General features: G+C 45.1%; 1 protein-coding gene across 1 annotated transcript in view; it reads right to left on the bottom strand.

The window, feature by feature from the left end:
- Window positions 1-1,847: 1,847 nt before the first annotated feature.
- Window positions 1,848-16,311, bottom strand: part of tbx15 (T-box transcription factor 15) — a 33,595-nt gene continuing 19,131 nt past the window's right edge. Inside the window, exons 4-8 of the mRNA XM_069663466.1 lie at window positions 15,464-15,635; window positions 9,963-10,130; window positions 9,457-9,521; window positions 4,517-4,614; window positions 1,848-2,680 (exon numbers count right to left, since the gene is read on the bottom strand). Of these exons, the coding sequence (XP_069519567.1) occupies window positions 1,848-2,680; window positions 4,517-4,614; window positions 9,457-9,521; window positions 9,963-10,130; window positions 15,464-15,635 (1,336 nt within the window). The remainder of the gene's footprint in view (window positions 2,681-4,516; window positions 4,615-9,456; window positions 9,522-9,962; window positions 10,131-15,463; window positions 15,636-16,311) is intronic.

Here is a 16,311-nt window from a genome sequence, read left to right on the forward strand (position 1 = left end):
CAGGAGAACAGCAGGGAGAGAGATATAAAACATGTTCTGCTAACTTGCTAGCTAGCTCATAAGTCCTGCACTCTGGGGTTTATAATCATGGTGGAGGGGCCTTTTTTAATGCTTTTATTTGATAGAGAGAGAGAGAGAGAGGACAGTGGATAGTGTCAGACACAGGGGAAGAGAGAGTGGGGATGACACACGGCAGAGGGTTGAGGGTGCAAGACGAGCCCGGGGCTGCTGCATGGAGGACACATAGACCCGAAATACAGACATACACAAACAGGAGCCTATAATGGACATGCATCAATGGAGGGGGCTGCACATGGACATGCACCTGAGCAGTTTAGGGATTCGTATCCTTGCTCAATGGCACCTTGACAGTGCACAGCCCTTCTAGGTCAAAGACTAGGTTCAAAACCTCGTATGTGGCTGACCGCATCAGGTCAGTGAGTGCTTTTGTGGGCAATGTCTACAAGGACTGTCCTTATGAGGCCGATGATAACGTGTTTTAAAGCAGCTGCGCGCTGCGGACGTAGGTGAGGACAGCGGACAAGCAGCCTCGCCTACTCCCCGAACAAAGTATCCAGAGCCGTACAGACAGAGAGTCGCGTCAGTGCAATATGCTCCATGATCCGCCATGGCAATGTCGCAACTCTCTCTCTCTCTCTCTCTCTCTCTCTCTCTCTGCGGCTGGATGAACCGTCTATCACTCAGTCAGTCACATGCAGACCCGTGTGTAGGGCTGACCCCGGCGGTTAGCCAAAACAATAAAAACATGGGGACTTTTTGATATTTAAGACAGTTGATTCATGAAGATCAGTTGTCTTAAATATCCACTTTATTTTGACGCCAGCTGCTGACCAAGAGAAAAGAACGGAAACCACGTCATGAATTAAAACGTTTATTGAGCTTTTTACGTGCTTGGCACCTGTATTTACATTTTTTAAAATGCCTCAAAAAAACTTTGTAATTTTCCTTTTTTTCACACATTTTTAAAACCGATCGGCCTGTAAAATTGTTATACTGCTCAGCACTTAAATACACATCTCTACAACACACCAAAACAACATACTTTAATTACTCTGCTTTGCTATTGCTTCTTTTATAACTTTTCACACGACAACTTTAAGCTTATGTTATTGATTGCATTCGCCATCTTTATATATATGCTTCCAAACATAATCCACTCAAAAATAGTGAAGCCTTTTCAGTCTGTGAGGTTGATGAAGTTCGGTTGTGAGGTGTTCCTCAGTCCACCCGACCCGGCTGCGTCCGCGTGTTGTGTGTAACCATGTTTGGCATCATCGCCTGGAGCCACAGCGTCCACATGACTTCATCTCCTGATTGTCCAGTTGTCCTTATTCTTTCCAGCCACAACTTCAGACCACGACTGCAAACCATTGACCTTTGACATTTCTTAAACGGTAAGGCACAAGTGCTGCGTGAAGTCAAAACTTCTGGATCACAGTGAAAATTCTTTGGTTACATGATTTCATGACGCGTTTGGCGGCTGAATCCTAAAGAGAGTCACTGAAACTTGTGTTGCTTCTATTGCACCATAACAGATTCATAAAACTACGTCCCCTGACTTAAACAGGAAGAGAGTTAAGTTGCTGTCTGAATTGTTTTGCTTTATTAACACAAAGATAATTAAATAATAGTTGTGACTCCCTCTATAATGCTTTGTAAGTGTTGGAGTGTCTTTAAAGATAGAAACATGAGATGATTTCCTCTCTGACAGGTTTGTTTTGTACCTCAGTTCTGTAACACTTCAGGTAGACACCGGCTCAACACCAAACCAAACCGGCTTCATAGATTAGAGACTTCAGAAACACTTTGAGGTTAGACGTCCGTTTCTACACCATGTGCATGGACATCTGAGAGGAGGAGCCATACTGACGTCCATCACAGGAGCTGCCGCCCTGCTGGCCTCCGGCGGAGTTGCCGATCATGTGCATAGTGTCCATGCCTCCGTTGGACAGGTACTGGCGCTCGGCGAAGGCCCCGGCGGGAGACGAGGAGCAGAGCAGACCTCCCTGCGGCTTCTCGGGGCTGGCGGCCAGGCGAGGGGAGGTGGGGAAGTTGTATCCGTACAGATTGTAAGGGTTGTGCAGGGAGAAAGCGTTGTAGGAGCCCTGCTGCACGTGGTGGTGGCTCCCGCTGAACATGTGGGCGGAGGATGGGGAGGATCCGGATGAGGAGGAGGAGGCGGAGCTTGAGCCTCCTCCCGCCTGCATCACGTACTGAAGCTGCGACGCCGGGAAGGAGCCCAGCTGACCGCCGTAGGCATCCATCTTGCCTCCAGCGCTGCCGCCGCCTCCGCTGCCGGTCAGGGAGGCGTGAGCGCCGCCCTGCATGCCGGCAGCAATCAAAGAGGAAGTCCTCTGTGGCAGGAAGGATTCAGAGGGCTGAGCGGAGGCCACAGCGCCCCCTGCAGCCTGGAGGCGTCCGTAGGAACTGTCAGCCAGGCCGCCGTAGCCCTGCAGGGCGGCCATGTTGCTTCGAGCGCAGGCCGGGTACTCGGACAGGCCCAGGTTGCAGAGCTGGCTCTCTCTGCAGCCCACATTGAAGGTGTTGGGGGCGAGGTGGAAGGTGGGAGGGGAGCAGGAGGGAGACAGGAGGTGAGCCGCACCTGAAGGGGAGGGGGTTCCTGTGCTGGAGGTGGTGGGAGACGTGCCTGTGCTTCCACCTGGAGAGAAACAAAAGCAGAGTGTGAAACAAAGAGACAGATGCCTTATTCTCCAGAGCATAAGGTTCAAGAGAGTCTGATTGTGGTTGAGACTCAAACAGGCCCTTGAAACTGTTGTTAGCACAATGTGAGGCCCTGTGCAGCCTCAGGATCCAGTCCTCGCAGGGCCTTTCCCTTTGAAACTGCTGGATACGATCTCATGAAGCGGGTTGTTAAATATATTATTGATATGTGGGGATAAATATGGATTTAGTTTTGGACTGTGCCTGGTCAACAGAGCCGCCCCACATCCCCGGTCCTTCCCTCAATAAAAAGCCACTTACTGTGAATTTTCATACATGCTGTAGTGATTCAGCCGGAGGGGGAAACGGGGGGAGAATATATTTATACATATGAGAAACAAAAAAACACATTGTTGGCACAAATTGTATCCTTTTAAAGTCGAGCCTCTCACAGTGAAATGATAGCTGTGGGATATCAATCGCATATTTCTCTATTAATGAGAATTTGGCCGCGGTTCATTTTGCCGTTGGAGAAATTCAGCTTGAACCCAGAATGAGGAGGAGGCATAACTAAATAATCCAGGACTTGCTTGGCTGGGGTTCTGATTCTGCACCATATGCATTCGATAATATTGCTGCAGAAGAAGACGAGGAGGAGAAGGAGGAGGAGGAGGAGGGAGAGAAATAAAGAAAAGAGGGAGAGAGAGAGAGAGAAATAAAGGTGGACATATATGAGGAGAAAGAGAGAGAAGGGGAGAGAGGATGAGAGTTTGGTGATGTCATGTTTTCCTCTGGTTCGAAGGGCTCGAGGGGGAAGAGTTGATTACTTGGAGGGAGAAGGTTGCCTGATGCTTTAAGGCCAAATGCACACACACACACGTAAAGTCACACACATGTACAGCAGTGTCCTTCCAGGGTGACGCAGGGTTCACCGGCGACGCAGGACTTTGATTAAATCCTCATCACTTAATGATAACAAACACGTGTGCGCCTGCTCGGACAGAAAGCGGGAGCGTCACGTCATCCTGACCTCCTGAGGTAACAGAGATAGAGTCGGCGAGAAAGCGGAGCTCCTCTAACGCGGCGCGGCCCTTCACACGAGCCATGACTAAGACCCCGTGCCGGCCCTGGAGCCGGGACAAAGGGAGGTGGCCCCCTGACTGACGCTGACTCGTGTCGCCGAGCCGTCCAAAAGCCACAGGGTTTGTTTAACGATTTTATTTTCAAGGGCTGCGCGGCGATGTGAAAAGTTCAGCAGACGCCGGCCGACGTGCCAGAGGAGCAGGGAGCAGCGTATGGCCAGGCTCACATGAAGGACAAGCAGAGCTGACGCAGTGTGAGGTGATATATGCAGGGAAAGTATGCAGAGGAAGAGTTCAGGTAGGGACAGCACATGCACACACCAAGGTAACGCTGATTACTTATGAAGACTGCTCTCGGTTTTTGACACAGTTAAATATAAACAAACTGTTTTCAAATGCTCCTGACCTATCTGCATCATTCGTTTGTTTGCTGCTATTTTGGGGTGTTTTCAGGGATACAAATCTTCAGTTTTGGATTTTCAAAATAAAACAAAATATTCCTTTTAAAGCTGCAAACATATTTACAACAATAACGGCAAGGAGAAACCCATTAAAGTGGAGACACAGAACAGTTTCTGTGCTGTGAGTTTTTTATTCTGCAAACATAAAGTTTGTTTTTCTCTATTTTGCACTAAATCACTACATTTTTATCTACTTTGCACATAAAGGAAGTAGACTTAGAGTGTAGAAGTAGACCTAAGTGATGCAGTCTGTTTTCGTCTCCTGTGCAGAGAGAGAACCGTTTCACACACCTTGCTGCTTCTGCATGTTGGTGAAGTCTTCGAACGTGAGGGTCCTCACAGGAGGTCTCCAGAAAGCATATGTCTCCATGATGGCCTCCAGCCCGGTCCTGACCAAAACACAAACACACACACGTTTCAGAAGACAACAAACACCTCTGCGATATGGACTCAGAGAGAAAGTCTCCAAACTGGCTGCATGTGCTGAGCGCCGTGAGGCTACTTTTTGTGGTTTAGTGCTATATGAAGAAAACTCACTTGAATTACATTTTAATTTACGTGAAAACTGCAACATTAAATAATAATATAACACAACAAAAAGATTGTTTGGGAAAAAACGTTTCATTATACTTCCAGAATACAAAAGATGGCTCATATGTGTTCCCGAGTTTGCACAGTCACGTCAGTGTTTCTGTTATCCTTGTTTTAATTTACATATTTATTTATTTTAAAGATTTTTTTAAGCAATTGTTGCCTTTATTTTATTGGACAGTTGAAGACTAGACAAGAAATATGGGGAGAGGAGAGTGGGGGATGACATGCAGCAAAGCGCCGAGGGCGGGAGTCGGACCCACGGCTGCTGCATCGATGACTGTAGCCTCTGTACACGGGGCGGCCGCTCCACCGACTGAGCCAAACCAGCGACCCGTCACCCTTTTTTTAAAGTTACTGAGCTTTACAAATAAAAGCTAATTTATATTAATAGTATAACCAGAGTGGAATAGGAAAGAGTGACACGGGTGACAGACGGAGAAAACATGAGAGAAATATGCAGAGAAAGATTTGTGGAGCAGAGAAGTGGAAGTCATATTAGTTAAGATAGGTTGTGTTTGAGAGAGAGAGAGAGAGAGAGAGAGAACTAGTCAGACTGAAGGAGAGATGGAGAGAGAGATGGAGGGAGGGAGAAACTGGAGTCCTGCTCGGAGGAAACTAGAGCCATTAAAAAGGAGCAGGTTTTTACTGTGCACATAAATCTGGGTGACGTTTCATCTTGAATCTGTACACGGTTCTCCTTCCTGCTTGATTTACTCCCCTGCTCGCCGCTCGGCCCCCGTCCCGGTGAAGCCAGCGCCCGTCACTGCTCACCGTGTTATTTTAGGGCCGCCGACTCCCCCGGCCACGGCAGCTCGTTAGTGCGCAGCGCTAATCGGCCCGGGCCGTCGCCATCACTGCACTCATTCATCCAGTCACACTGCTGCGGGACCAAAACCCAACAAATGAGCTGTATCCCTCCGCCAGGCCATAAAGCCAGCTCACCAGACGTAACTGCCGGCTGCACCATAACTTAGGAGAGGTCTATTTTAAGACGCCATTAAAGTCAGAAAAAGGAAAACAAGCTGGTACTTAATTTGAGAATTAGCAGAGCAGGTTTGCCCTTTCTATTAATGTTGAATTTCCCCTCAATGTGGAATTAGTCTGTAATGTTCCACAGCTTTCAGTCCAAGAAGAAGTGTGTTAGTGTTTCTGCTGACTGTTAATGTCGCTCATATCCGATAATAATATAAAGTGTTAAAAAGACGCGTGGCGGAGCAACACAAACAAAACATGTCACACCTGCTTTTAATGTTTGCAGCTTCTTGTTTCCAACGACTGGTTCACTTTTAGCAGTTTGGCTGTTTGACTGCAAAAAGAGCAGTGCAGGAGAGTGGTGGTACGATGCATCATTTCTTAAGATAAATGTTTGTGTTGTTGTGTTGCTTGCGCCTCACAGCTAGAAGGTTCCCGGTTCAGACCCAGGGGGCCTTTCTGTGTGCATGATCTCCCCGTGCATGCGTGGGTTCCCACCGGGTCCAAAGACATGCTCGTTATAGATCATTGGTGACTCTAAAATTGTCCGTAGATGTGAGTGCGAGCGAAAGGTTGTCTCTCTCTGTGTGTCAGCCCTGTGATTGACTGGCGATCAGTCCAGGTGTAGCCCCGCCTCTCGCCCAATCACAGCTGGGATAGGCTCCAGCCCCCCGCGACCCTGAACAGGATAAGCGGTATAGATGATGCACAGATGGTTAAGAGCGCAGGCTCACTTCAGAAACTATATCTTGGTAAGTTGGATGATCTTTACATTTTAAACTTGCAGGGAGGAAAGCATAAAACTGCATTAATATTAATGTTTAATATTTGATGACTCTTTGCAGTGTTGAGGCGTCGTGAAGTCGTGAAGAAACCTCCTGTGGCTGAGCACAGATGATGATGACGAGATGCATTACATATGTGTTCTCTGTGATCACTTCCTGCTCTTCCTTTTCTGTTTATTTATGATAGTAATTTTGACCTCTGACCTTATATTTTTTAAGATTTTTCTGGGGCCTTTTTATGCCTTTATTGACAGAGAGGACAGTGGATAGAGAGAGAGGGGGATGACACGCAGCAAAGGGCCGAGGGTCCACTGCATCGAGGACTCAGCCTCTGTACATGCCGACGCCACCTTTGACCTTTATGATCACAGACAGCTTGTCCATCATTACAGCTGATGTTGCACCACAAGCATAATTCACATGCCACCAAACTGGAGTTTAAATCTGAGTAGAGATGTGAAACATTCAGCGCTGAACGCAGGTAAAGAATACTTTCGCTGTCAGACAGGGCGGAAAAGAAAATCTGATTCTTTACCGAAAAGGAAAATTAATAAGAATAATTTCAATTAGGCCAACGTGTAATTTAATTCATTCAAGTTAGAAAGATTTGTAATTAAATTAAATGCAAATGAAATGGAGCTCGATTTAGGGACTTATTTTATAGGTTATTTTTTAGCTTTGTTTTTACAGCTTCAATTTTTCCCTTAAAGTTTACAAGCAGCAAAATTTAATAATGTAATCACTGAGGCTTTACACTCATAGAAACACTCTGTGCAGGTTTTTGCTGATAAAAAATCAGATTTTTGCCACGTGGAAGGAAAAACAACATGTAAACTTCCAGCTGTGGTGTGAGAATACAACAATGCACTGAGGGTACAGTTACACTTCATGTTCAGCAGACACACTTATCCAGACTGACTCGCTGCATGTGACCAGTTAAACCTCTAAATCACCATAATTATGCAACAGCAGGAAGCGCAGGATCCTTCAGGACTGATCAAAGATGAAAAGCAGCTTCGGACACGACGGCTGAGAAAAAGGTTTTAAAGGTGAACACAACAAACCCCAGCAGGACTGACGGGGAGGAACCCCGAGCAGGACGTGGGTATAAGTTAGTTCTCTCTCTCCGGACAAATATCTCATCGTCCGTTATCTTTTCATCTGTAGCTTTTCTGCAATGAAATTCTAACGCCAGTTCGTAAATCAAACAGTCTATTGTTTGAAAACGAAAAAAGATGTCTCAAATATCTGTGTGCCAATAATGCGGACCAGATGAGGGGGCTGCTTTCATGTGCGGAGGGGTCTGGTGGTTCAGTGCAGCCCCCCCGCCCTCTCCTTCCTCCACAAATGTTATATATGATAATTCAGACACTGAGTGAGAGAGAGAGAGAGTGAGGACAGAAGGCAAAAGGAAAGGAAGAATATAAGCGATGAAACGAGGACGAGACAGCGAGATCAGCGCACCAGTAGTGACAAAACAGCTGACAGAGCTGCACCAGGAGTGTTGCTCCCACTCGTCTGTGATGTTTGTACAAGGATGGCTGAGATTCGACATAACATAAAGAATCCTGTTTTATTTAATTTTTCAATTAATTCTTCTGACTTTTTACGCCTTTATTCAGAGAGATAAGTCGAGGAAACAAGGGATGAAAGAGAGAGGAGGGCACACGGCAGAGAGCCGAGGATGGGAGTCGAATCCGGGGCCACGACGGCCAACTTTATGACAATTGATGCTGCATGACAAGTCAGCTTCATCGAGTTATATGGTGCATAGACGTGATATAAAAAAACAAACTGTATTAACAGCCTTGTATGCATGGATCTGGTGATTGGCAGCCTTTTTTCTGGTGGTAATTTTGTTTTAACGCCACTTTAACGACTATATTTTAGCAGCAGGTTCTTAATCAGACTGGAAATACTTAATAGTTCTAGAATTTCACAGAACTTTCATCATGTCAAATTTCTGGCTAATTTACTGTTGAGATTAAAGGTGGATGTACACTTGCGTGTTAAGGCCGTTAAGGTGTGACGAGCAAGCCTCAACGTTCAAACCGGCCTGGTGGGCGGAGTCTGGTCATCAGGACATTTGGACATATGAGCTGGTGGCAATCAGTCTGTTTGTTTTTTGTCTTTAGTTTTCCTTGATGTTGAGTTTTCTTTTAGTTGTGTAAAATAAACCTTTTTTCACTCTAACTCGTGTGGTCTCCCCGTCTTTGTCCAGCCGTGAGCCGGGCTGTGACAGGCAGAGCACGGGCTGCATTTAATACCAGATCTGAGCAGCAAATTGTTTGAATGTAACAACAAATTGAGCCAACAATTATATCAAAGAGACCATCGTAAAGACTGCTCAAACAGTAACTGCAAACCTTCTGCTGCCAAGTGTCCCATTATACCAGTTCAAATTAAAAACTGTAAACACAATGAAAGTGTAATAAAAGCCTGATAATGTACGACACATCTGTGTGGACAATCAACACTAACATCTGACACTGATCTGATTAATTAATTTGTGCTTCTGGTTGTTACATTTTAATGCCTGAGCAGGCTCGTGACATTCTGCGACTTTGTGCACATTTCATAAGAAGAACGAGAGAAATAAAGAGAGGTGTTTGGTGCACGAGTGACTCCTTCTATCCACCGCTGACTCTGTGTGTGTCTGTGCTGCAGATCCGAGGAGTTTCCTCTTGGCAGAGGACAAAGCAGCTGTTTTTATAAGAAGCAGCATCTGGTGCTAAGTGCAAATCTTCAGAGGATTATTTCCATATTAAAGAGCACAGAGAGAGAAAAAAAGGGGCATTTTTGTGGGGTAGTATGCAAAAAGCAGCAACAGGCTGAACTGTGCAGCTTCTCAGTTGGTAAACAGATTGTGTAATGATGTACCTGTTTCTGCCAGAGTCCCGAAATCCTTTGGCGAACGGGTTGCGGTCGATCTTTAGTCGGGTGATCTGCAGGGAAAAGACAGTTTTAAGACAACTGCAGCTTAAACGTGCTTCTAAATTAAATATGCAAACATTTCGGGGCTGTTTCGACAAACATTAAAAGCTGCAAGTGAATCTTTGTTTGTGGTTCCCTCCATGCAGGCAGAGTAAGCTACATATCTCCAAAGTCTATTAGTTTAAAGAGTTATTTACAATGACAATGGATCAATATTTATGATTTGGTTTATAAAAGTTAAAGGTTAAAAAAAAAGTCCCTGAATTAGATTATATAAAAAATTAGGGTCTTTAAGGGTTCTTATAATTAAATTTTTTGCAGGAAAAGTTGCAGGGATATTTAAAACGTTGCAATATTATGCAGAAAAACTTGCATTCCTCCTAAAGATGGCAAACGTTTGGACTGACGTTTGTGCAGTTTCTTCCTGAGGAAACAGAAAGGAAGCTGCGTACCTGTTGGTTCTGGTAGGCGGTGACGGTGGTGAAGACGGTCTCGGGGAAGCTGAAGGTCTTGACTCCCTCCCCGCTGGGCACCGACTTGTTCGGAGACAGCTCGCTGCTGAAGTCCTTCCTGATGACGTGAACGCGGGGCTGATACTTGTGCATGGAGTGGAGGATGATCTGAGGACATGACAGGAGAGACGGTGAAGGTGGGACGTCTGTGTCAATAAACAAAAACACTGCAGCGAGTGTGTCTCCACATCTGTGACTGTGTTTGTGGGTAAATGGGCTTCAAAATATCTTTATAGAGAATGAGCAAAAAATGATTACGGACATCTTCCAAATTGAGAACATTCGGCCTGTCGTCACCGTCTTTTATCCCTTTCATAGAGTTACTGCAGGCGAAATCAAACATTCTCAATTTGTATGAATCTGTTTTTGCTTCTAATAAACAAAAACAAGCAGAGAGCAGAAGAAGAGTGCAGATTATAATGCTCCTTTGAAGGCACACAGCAGAGAGATCTCAGAGGACTCAGGCCTGCAGGGGTTTAAATATATTATGCAAATCCGTGCATGCGTAACCTGTGCCTCCAAACTTTTAAATTCAAAACAAAACACAGAAAACAAACAAAAAAGTCATTTCTAACTTCGACTAGCTCGCCCGATTCTCCGTCAGGGCTACGTGACATTCAGAAGAAACCGAGTTCACACAGCGATGACGCTCGCAGGAGGGCCGAAGGATTATTTCACAGCAGAGCGGAGGCGTCAGACGGTGTCGGCCCCAGCATCGCCTCGGGGCCTCGGTCTGCTCTTGATTAATCCAAGAGTGAGAAAAACCAACCCAGAGCCAAACACCCTGAACTCCCCACCCTCCCCTCCTCCTCCTCCTCCTCCTCCTCCTCCTCCTCCTCCACTCGGCTACAGCAGAGGAGGTCATTTCAAAGCAGGGCTGCAGGGAGAGCAGCTCTGTGCATCACAAACACTCACACGTACACCAGTAACGACTGTGCTTGCATGCTGTAATCTGCAGTCCTCTTTATTAGACATTATTCTCCGTCTGTGTTGCCTACTTTCTTTTCTGGTTTGCTGTCAATCAAAGAGTGGGCGGAGCTCTGGTTTTCCCGTGTTTTCCCAGAGACACAGACGCTCCTGGTTGCACGTCTCTGCACCAGTTTAACTCAAGGGAACAAATTCTTTAAATGTCTGTGGGTTGTTTTCCTGCTGCTGTTCTTTCAATTGGTACAACAGCGTTTAAGAAATGGAAATTGAATAAGTAAAGTCGCCTATCAGAAGTCATTATTTTAGGATTAGGACAATGTTTTCTTTTCTTTTTCCGTTTATTAAATCTTTTCGCAACTGGAGGAGAAAAACTTCTCCTCCATCAGAATATTTTTGCAAGAAAAGAGCCGACAGAGCGTGACCATCCCAAAGAAACAGATGCCTCCTGGTTGCATCAGTTTTACACCAGGGAAGAAAAACTTGCACATTTTGTGGTTTCTTTTCCTGCTGCTGTTCTTTCATTTGTTAAGTGGAAATTACAGCGTTAAAGGAGCGTATCAGGAGAGGTTTTTTCTCTTCACATTGTTCCCACCAAGATTATTGTCTTGTGCAATCGACGGGATTTAGAGGATGTAAGTTTTTATCGCAGGTTCTTTTTCTATTCGTTAAATCTTCTGCTGCCACAGAGGGAAAGCACTTCCTGTGTCTCAGATCATCAGACAGCCAAAAAAAAAGCCTTTGATTTTCTCCGTATCAACTTAACAGAGTCAAGTTCCTGCAATGTAGATCTCATATTAGACACACACACACACACACACACACACACACACACACACACACACACACACACACACACACACACACACACACACACACACACACACACACACACACACACACAGAGCTGCGTTCAGTCGGCCCGAGGTGATGTGACACATCGACACGCTGAGAGTGCAGCCAGAGGACATCAGCTGACCGATGTTCACGCTCAAATACCGTCAGGCTAAATAAGTGATGTTTTCATTTTCACGGTGGATAACGACGCTCTTATCGTCCCCTTTGAAACTCATCCGGACATTCACACCCGAGAGACGACAGCACATCCTGCGAGTACAGGAACAGATGTTTACATCTCAATAAAGTCACATTTAATTAGCTGTGTTTATGCAGACTGAAAACTCTGAGGCCGGACTGATGTTAAACACATTTCAAAAGCATTTTAATGACCATAAAAACTCATGGTGATGTCTGTGTTAACCTTCTTATAACTGGTGTTTATATATAACCTTGGAAATGATATTCTGCAGCCAATAACAGCGAGGATTACCCCAAGGAGTGACAACAGACGTTATGAGCAGGTCTACAGTGTATCTCACATTATTCTGCTGCCAAACTTCAAAAACATTTTAAGCAGACTATGCAGAACATTCTCTTGACATATCATAATACAATGGATCATTAACGACAAAGCAACGTTTAAAAAACAAAGAAGCAACAAGGAAAACCTTTCGGGCCCGTCCAGCTCGCTCCAGCGTTTAACGAGCTTTTCCCAGAGACCAGCGAGGACAGACGGGAAGTCGACGACATGCAAGAATGACGGTAACCCCTGAATCTTGGTGTGTTTGGTGTCTATTAAAATGTCTAATAAATCAGATTGCTATTAAAGAATTCCGCAGGATGTTTTGCATATTTAAGGTTACAGAAGATTATGTGTCACGATTTTTAGGGGCTTTTGGGTGCAGTGTTTATGTTAGCAACTGTTTTAGATTAAGTCTTAAATTCTTATTAGTTTTAGTCATTTTTACCCGTTTTAGTTTAAGTCGACGCACGATGGGGGAAAATAAACGTGTCAGAGATCAATTTTTAGCTCGTCAGCGTCTCGTCTTCATCGTGGAAAAAAAGGTCGTTGACGAACATTTTTCGTCATTATTTTCGTTAAGGAAATGAACACTGTTTTAATGACGTACAATAACTACTTTGTCTGCTTTTGTTGCACCAAAGGAAAGAGCAAAGGAACAATAATTTGCTTACTGAAAACAATTTAATTACAAACTTGTTGTTATTAATAATGCACGCAACAAAGCTGCACATCTCTGCACTTAAACCAGTGCAGGCTCTGTTTATCGGTCTCAATAAAGTTTTTTTCACAGATTCTGCTCCCTGGCGTTTGATGCTTCCCGACACGTCAAGTGTCTGTTTCTGATGAGGCAGATTTTATAAAGTCAGGAGGATGAGTGAGCCGCGGCGACGTCTCCCGCGCAGGAAGCTCCAGAATTAATTTCCTTCAGCCTCTAAAGTCCCTCCAGGGAAACAAAGACCTGAAAGTGAGCAGCGGGCGAGGAAAGACAACCTCTCGCCCTCGCCCTCTAACACCCGTGTGTTATTACACGCGTCGCCACGGAGCTGATGTGATCATCTGCAGAGCTGTGATGGAGCGAGAACCTGCCAGCCCATCACGGCTCGCTTTGCTGAACTGAAGTCGCCATTTTGTCCCCAGACAGGAGACTTCTGTAATCGTTGCATCACCTGGCATCTCTGCACTTCTAAGCTCGGAGAGGAAATTGATTTGTAGCAGCTCCTCTGAAAGGCAGTCATCGCAGGAGGCTCTGAGCCATCCTCCACTGATTGGACGTTCAGATTATGTGATTCATATAAGAGAACAGATCATCTGCTGTTTGCACCGACTCTCAAGTTACAAGGATTTATTTAACTCAAGTAGCTTTTTTCAGATTTCAATCATCTTTGAATTTAAGTTTAAAGTTTAAACACATTTTTGCTCAGGGCTACTTAAGATCAAATATTAAGTGCAGCACAAACTGTTTAAATGATCAGCTCAACATACTGAATAGTTTGAATCCAGTATCAGGGTTGTTGTTGTTAAAAATGGAGAGCTTTGTTAGCCAACATTAGTCTTCTTTAAAGCTGCTTTACTTCATTTCTGGCCACTAGGGGGCAGAAAAACCTCAAAGTAAGCTGACAGACACAGATCTGTTGATGTTGATAGCTAACGTGTGTTAGCAAACAAGTGCCTCCTCAAACATCTATTTGACTTTAAGCAACATTTGTTTCTTTCATCCAAACACTTTAAAGGAGCAATTCTCCCCTGGTTAAATCCGCTGTCAGTAATTTTTCGATATTCGATATTCCTACAACACCCAGCATGCATTGCACCCCAGCGAACGGCCCAGCGAGAGACGCTGGAGTGTAATGCTACCGTTTTCCAGTCAAGCAGACATTGATCGCTGCAGGCAATGGCACAGAACCCGAAATACGATGAGAATATACCGTTGGATCGTCTAAAAAATCTTCAGGTCTGCAGTCTACATTTCAAACCTGACGATTTTGAATGAGACATCGGAGGCGGCGTCCTAGATTGAGGAAGTGTAGTTTAGCGAGCTCCCTGGCCTCTGCCAGATGACGCGTTCTACGCAGTCTTGCAGAGGATTTTTCAGGGCCCATTGAAGAAGCGCATAGCTTCCTCCAAAGGCTCAGAGCGACTGGCCCTTTAAGTCTAATGTGAACTTTTTTCCTCCTTATCGGCTCCTGACACACATAACTTGATCTTTAGCTTGCTAATGCTACTTTTCCCACCTACAGCCACACTACAGCCTTCATGCTACATACAGTTAACTGCAGGGGTTGACGTACTGCACAGCACAAACAACTGCTACTTTACAGTTTTGTAATTTTCATAAAAGTAATTTTGATTTAACTTTAATTAGTTTTTATTTGGCTTTAATTGCAGGTTTAAAGGTTAGGGTTAAACACAGTTTCCCTTCCACCTAAAAACGTCCCTTTCCCATGAAAGCCATTAAAAGGGACTCACTTCAGCTTTCCGCCCACTCGCTGATTAAACATAAGGGACGGCAGTAAATCAGACAAATTGTGGTCGAACTTGTTGCATTACAGTTAAATATTTCACCTATGAAACCCACATTACACATTAGGAGCAGCCAAGAACCAATAAGAGACTTACTTTAGCTCACCACCTCTGTTACTGCCTGGCAGTAAATCAGGCAGATTGTGGTCGGACTCAAATTTTAGCCCTGTGGTGTGGCTGCTGGAGCGGACTGCAAATCAAATCCAATCATTAAGTGACTTTAACGAAACCGTTTCATTACGAAATGCTTCGCAGAGCCCCGGAGGAAATGAATATTTCACATTAAAAAAGGGGCGCAGGTTCACATCCCAGGCCTCTAATATCCCTGCACACTTATCCTAAAACCTAATAACACTCAGGAGCATGGACCATCCTCAAAGAGTGTGGGAGGGCAGCATGAAGCGGAGCGGGCTGTCAGGTTTAGCAGAAAATCAATTGTGAGCGAGTCTCACGGCTCCATGAGACTGTGTCACATTTCCTTCTGGAAACGTCTCAGTCCAAAAACACAGCTCCGAATGTGTGCTGGTTTTCCTTCAGCACCGAGGGGCATGGAGTCAAACGCACAAAATGAAACTAATAAATCACAGGATCCTGAGACACAAAGACGCCTGATATGAAAGAAGAGGTCCCTTACGTGTCCCTGGTCGTCCAGCTCGTTGTTGGTGAGCTTGAGCTTGTCGAAGCTGACCACCTGCCTCATCCAGGTGTCTCCTGAGGCTAGAGAGTCCGGGTGGATGTAGGCCCGCGGAGGAACAGGGGAGTCTGCGTTTCCTGCCACCATCCACTTGGAGCTGTGGTACACATACCTGCAAGATAAGAAAGGAAACTAGTGTCAGCATTATACTTTAACTTTTAGCTTCTCTGATGATGATCCCCGAGTATCATTAATTTCTAAAAAACAAATCAAAAAGTTTGTGTGACTATTATCTCATCTTAAAAATATTTTTCCCATGTTTTTACCAGTGCCTTGTTGTAATGCAACACCACCACCAGACGGTGGCTGTAGCGCATCTGAAAGCTGTTTGCTAACCGCCATTAAATAACACAAGAAGAAGAAAGCAACAGTGCCAGGTGCCGGCAGCCGTCAAAGAGTTCTGTGTGGAAGTCCTTCGAATAATCGTCCCTAATGAAAACCTGCCCGTCTTTGAACCCAACAGTGTCTGATCGTCTGTCAGTAGCGTAGCCGCCGGGCGTTTCTGGACTTCCAACGCAGCCAGCGAGAAACCAAATAACTGATCGTTGAAATCTGGGCCAGGACTTCCTTTTTTGAGCAACTTGAGATGTGAGACAGGCGTTGGAGTAGAGAGACAACATCTACAGCCAGGATGTAATCTGCCTTTATATGCAAATATCTGACTATAGAGATCAATTACATGCCAAGTCATCTTCAGATGATGTTATAATATTGCTAATGTGTTCCCCTCTCTTTTGTGCAACGTGCAGAAGGTTATCCTGCATGCAACCAAAGCCTGCCTACTACGA

This window comes from Semicossyphus pulcher, unplaced genomic scaffold, assembly GCF_022749685.1.
Source record: "Semicossyphus pulcher isolate SPU_LCO1_2020_fin unplaced genomic scaffold, fSemPul1.0.p SCAF_15, whole genome shotgun sequence".
Lineage (NCBI taxonomy): Eukaryota > Metazoa > Chordata > Actinopteri > Labriformes > Labridae > Semicossyphus > Semicossyphus pulcher.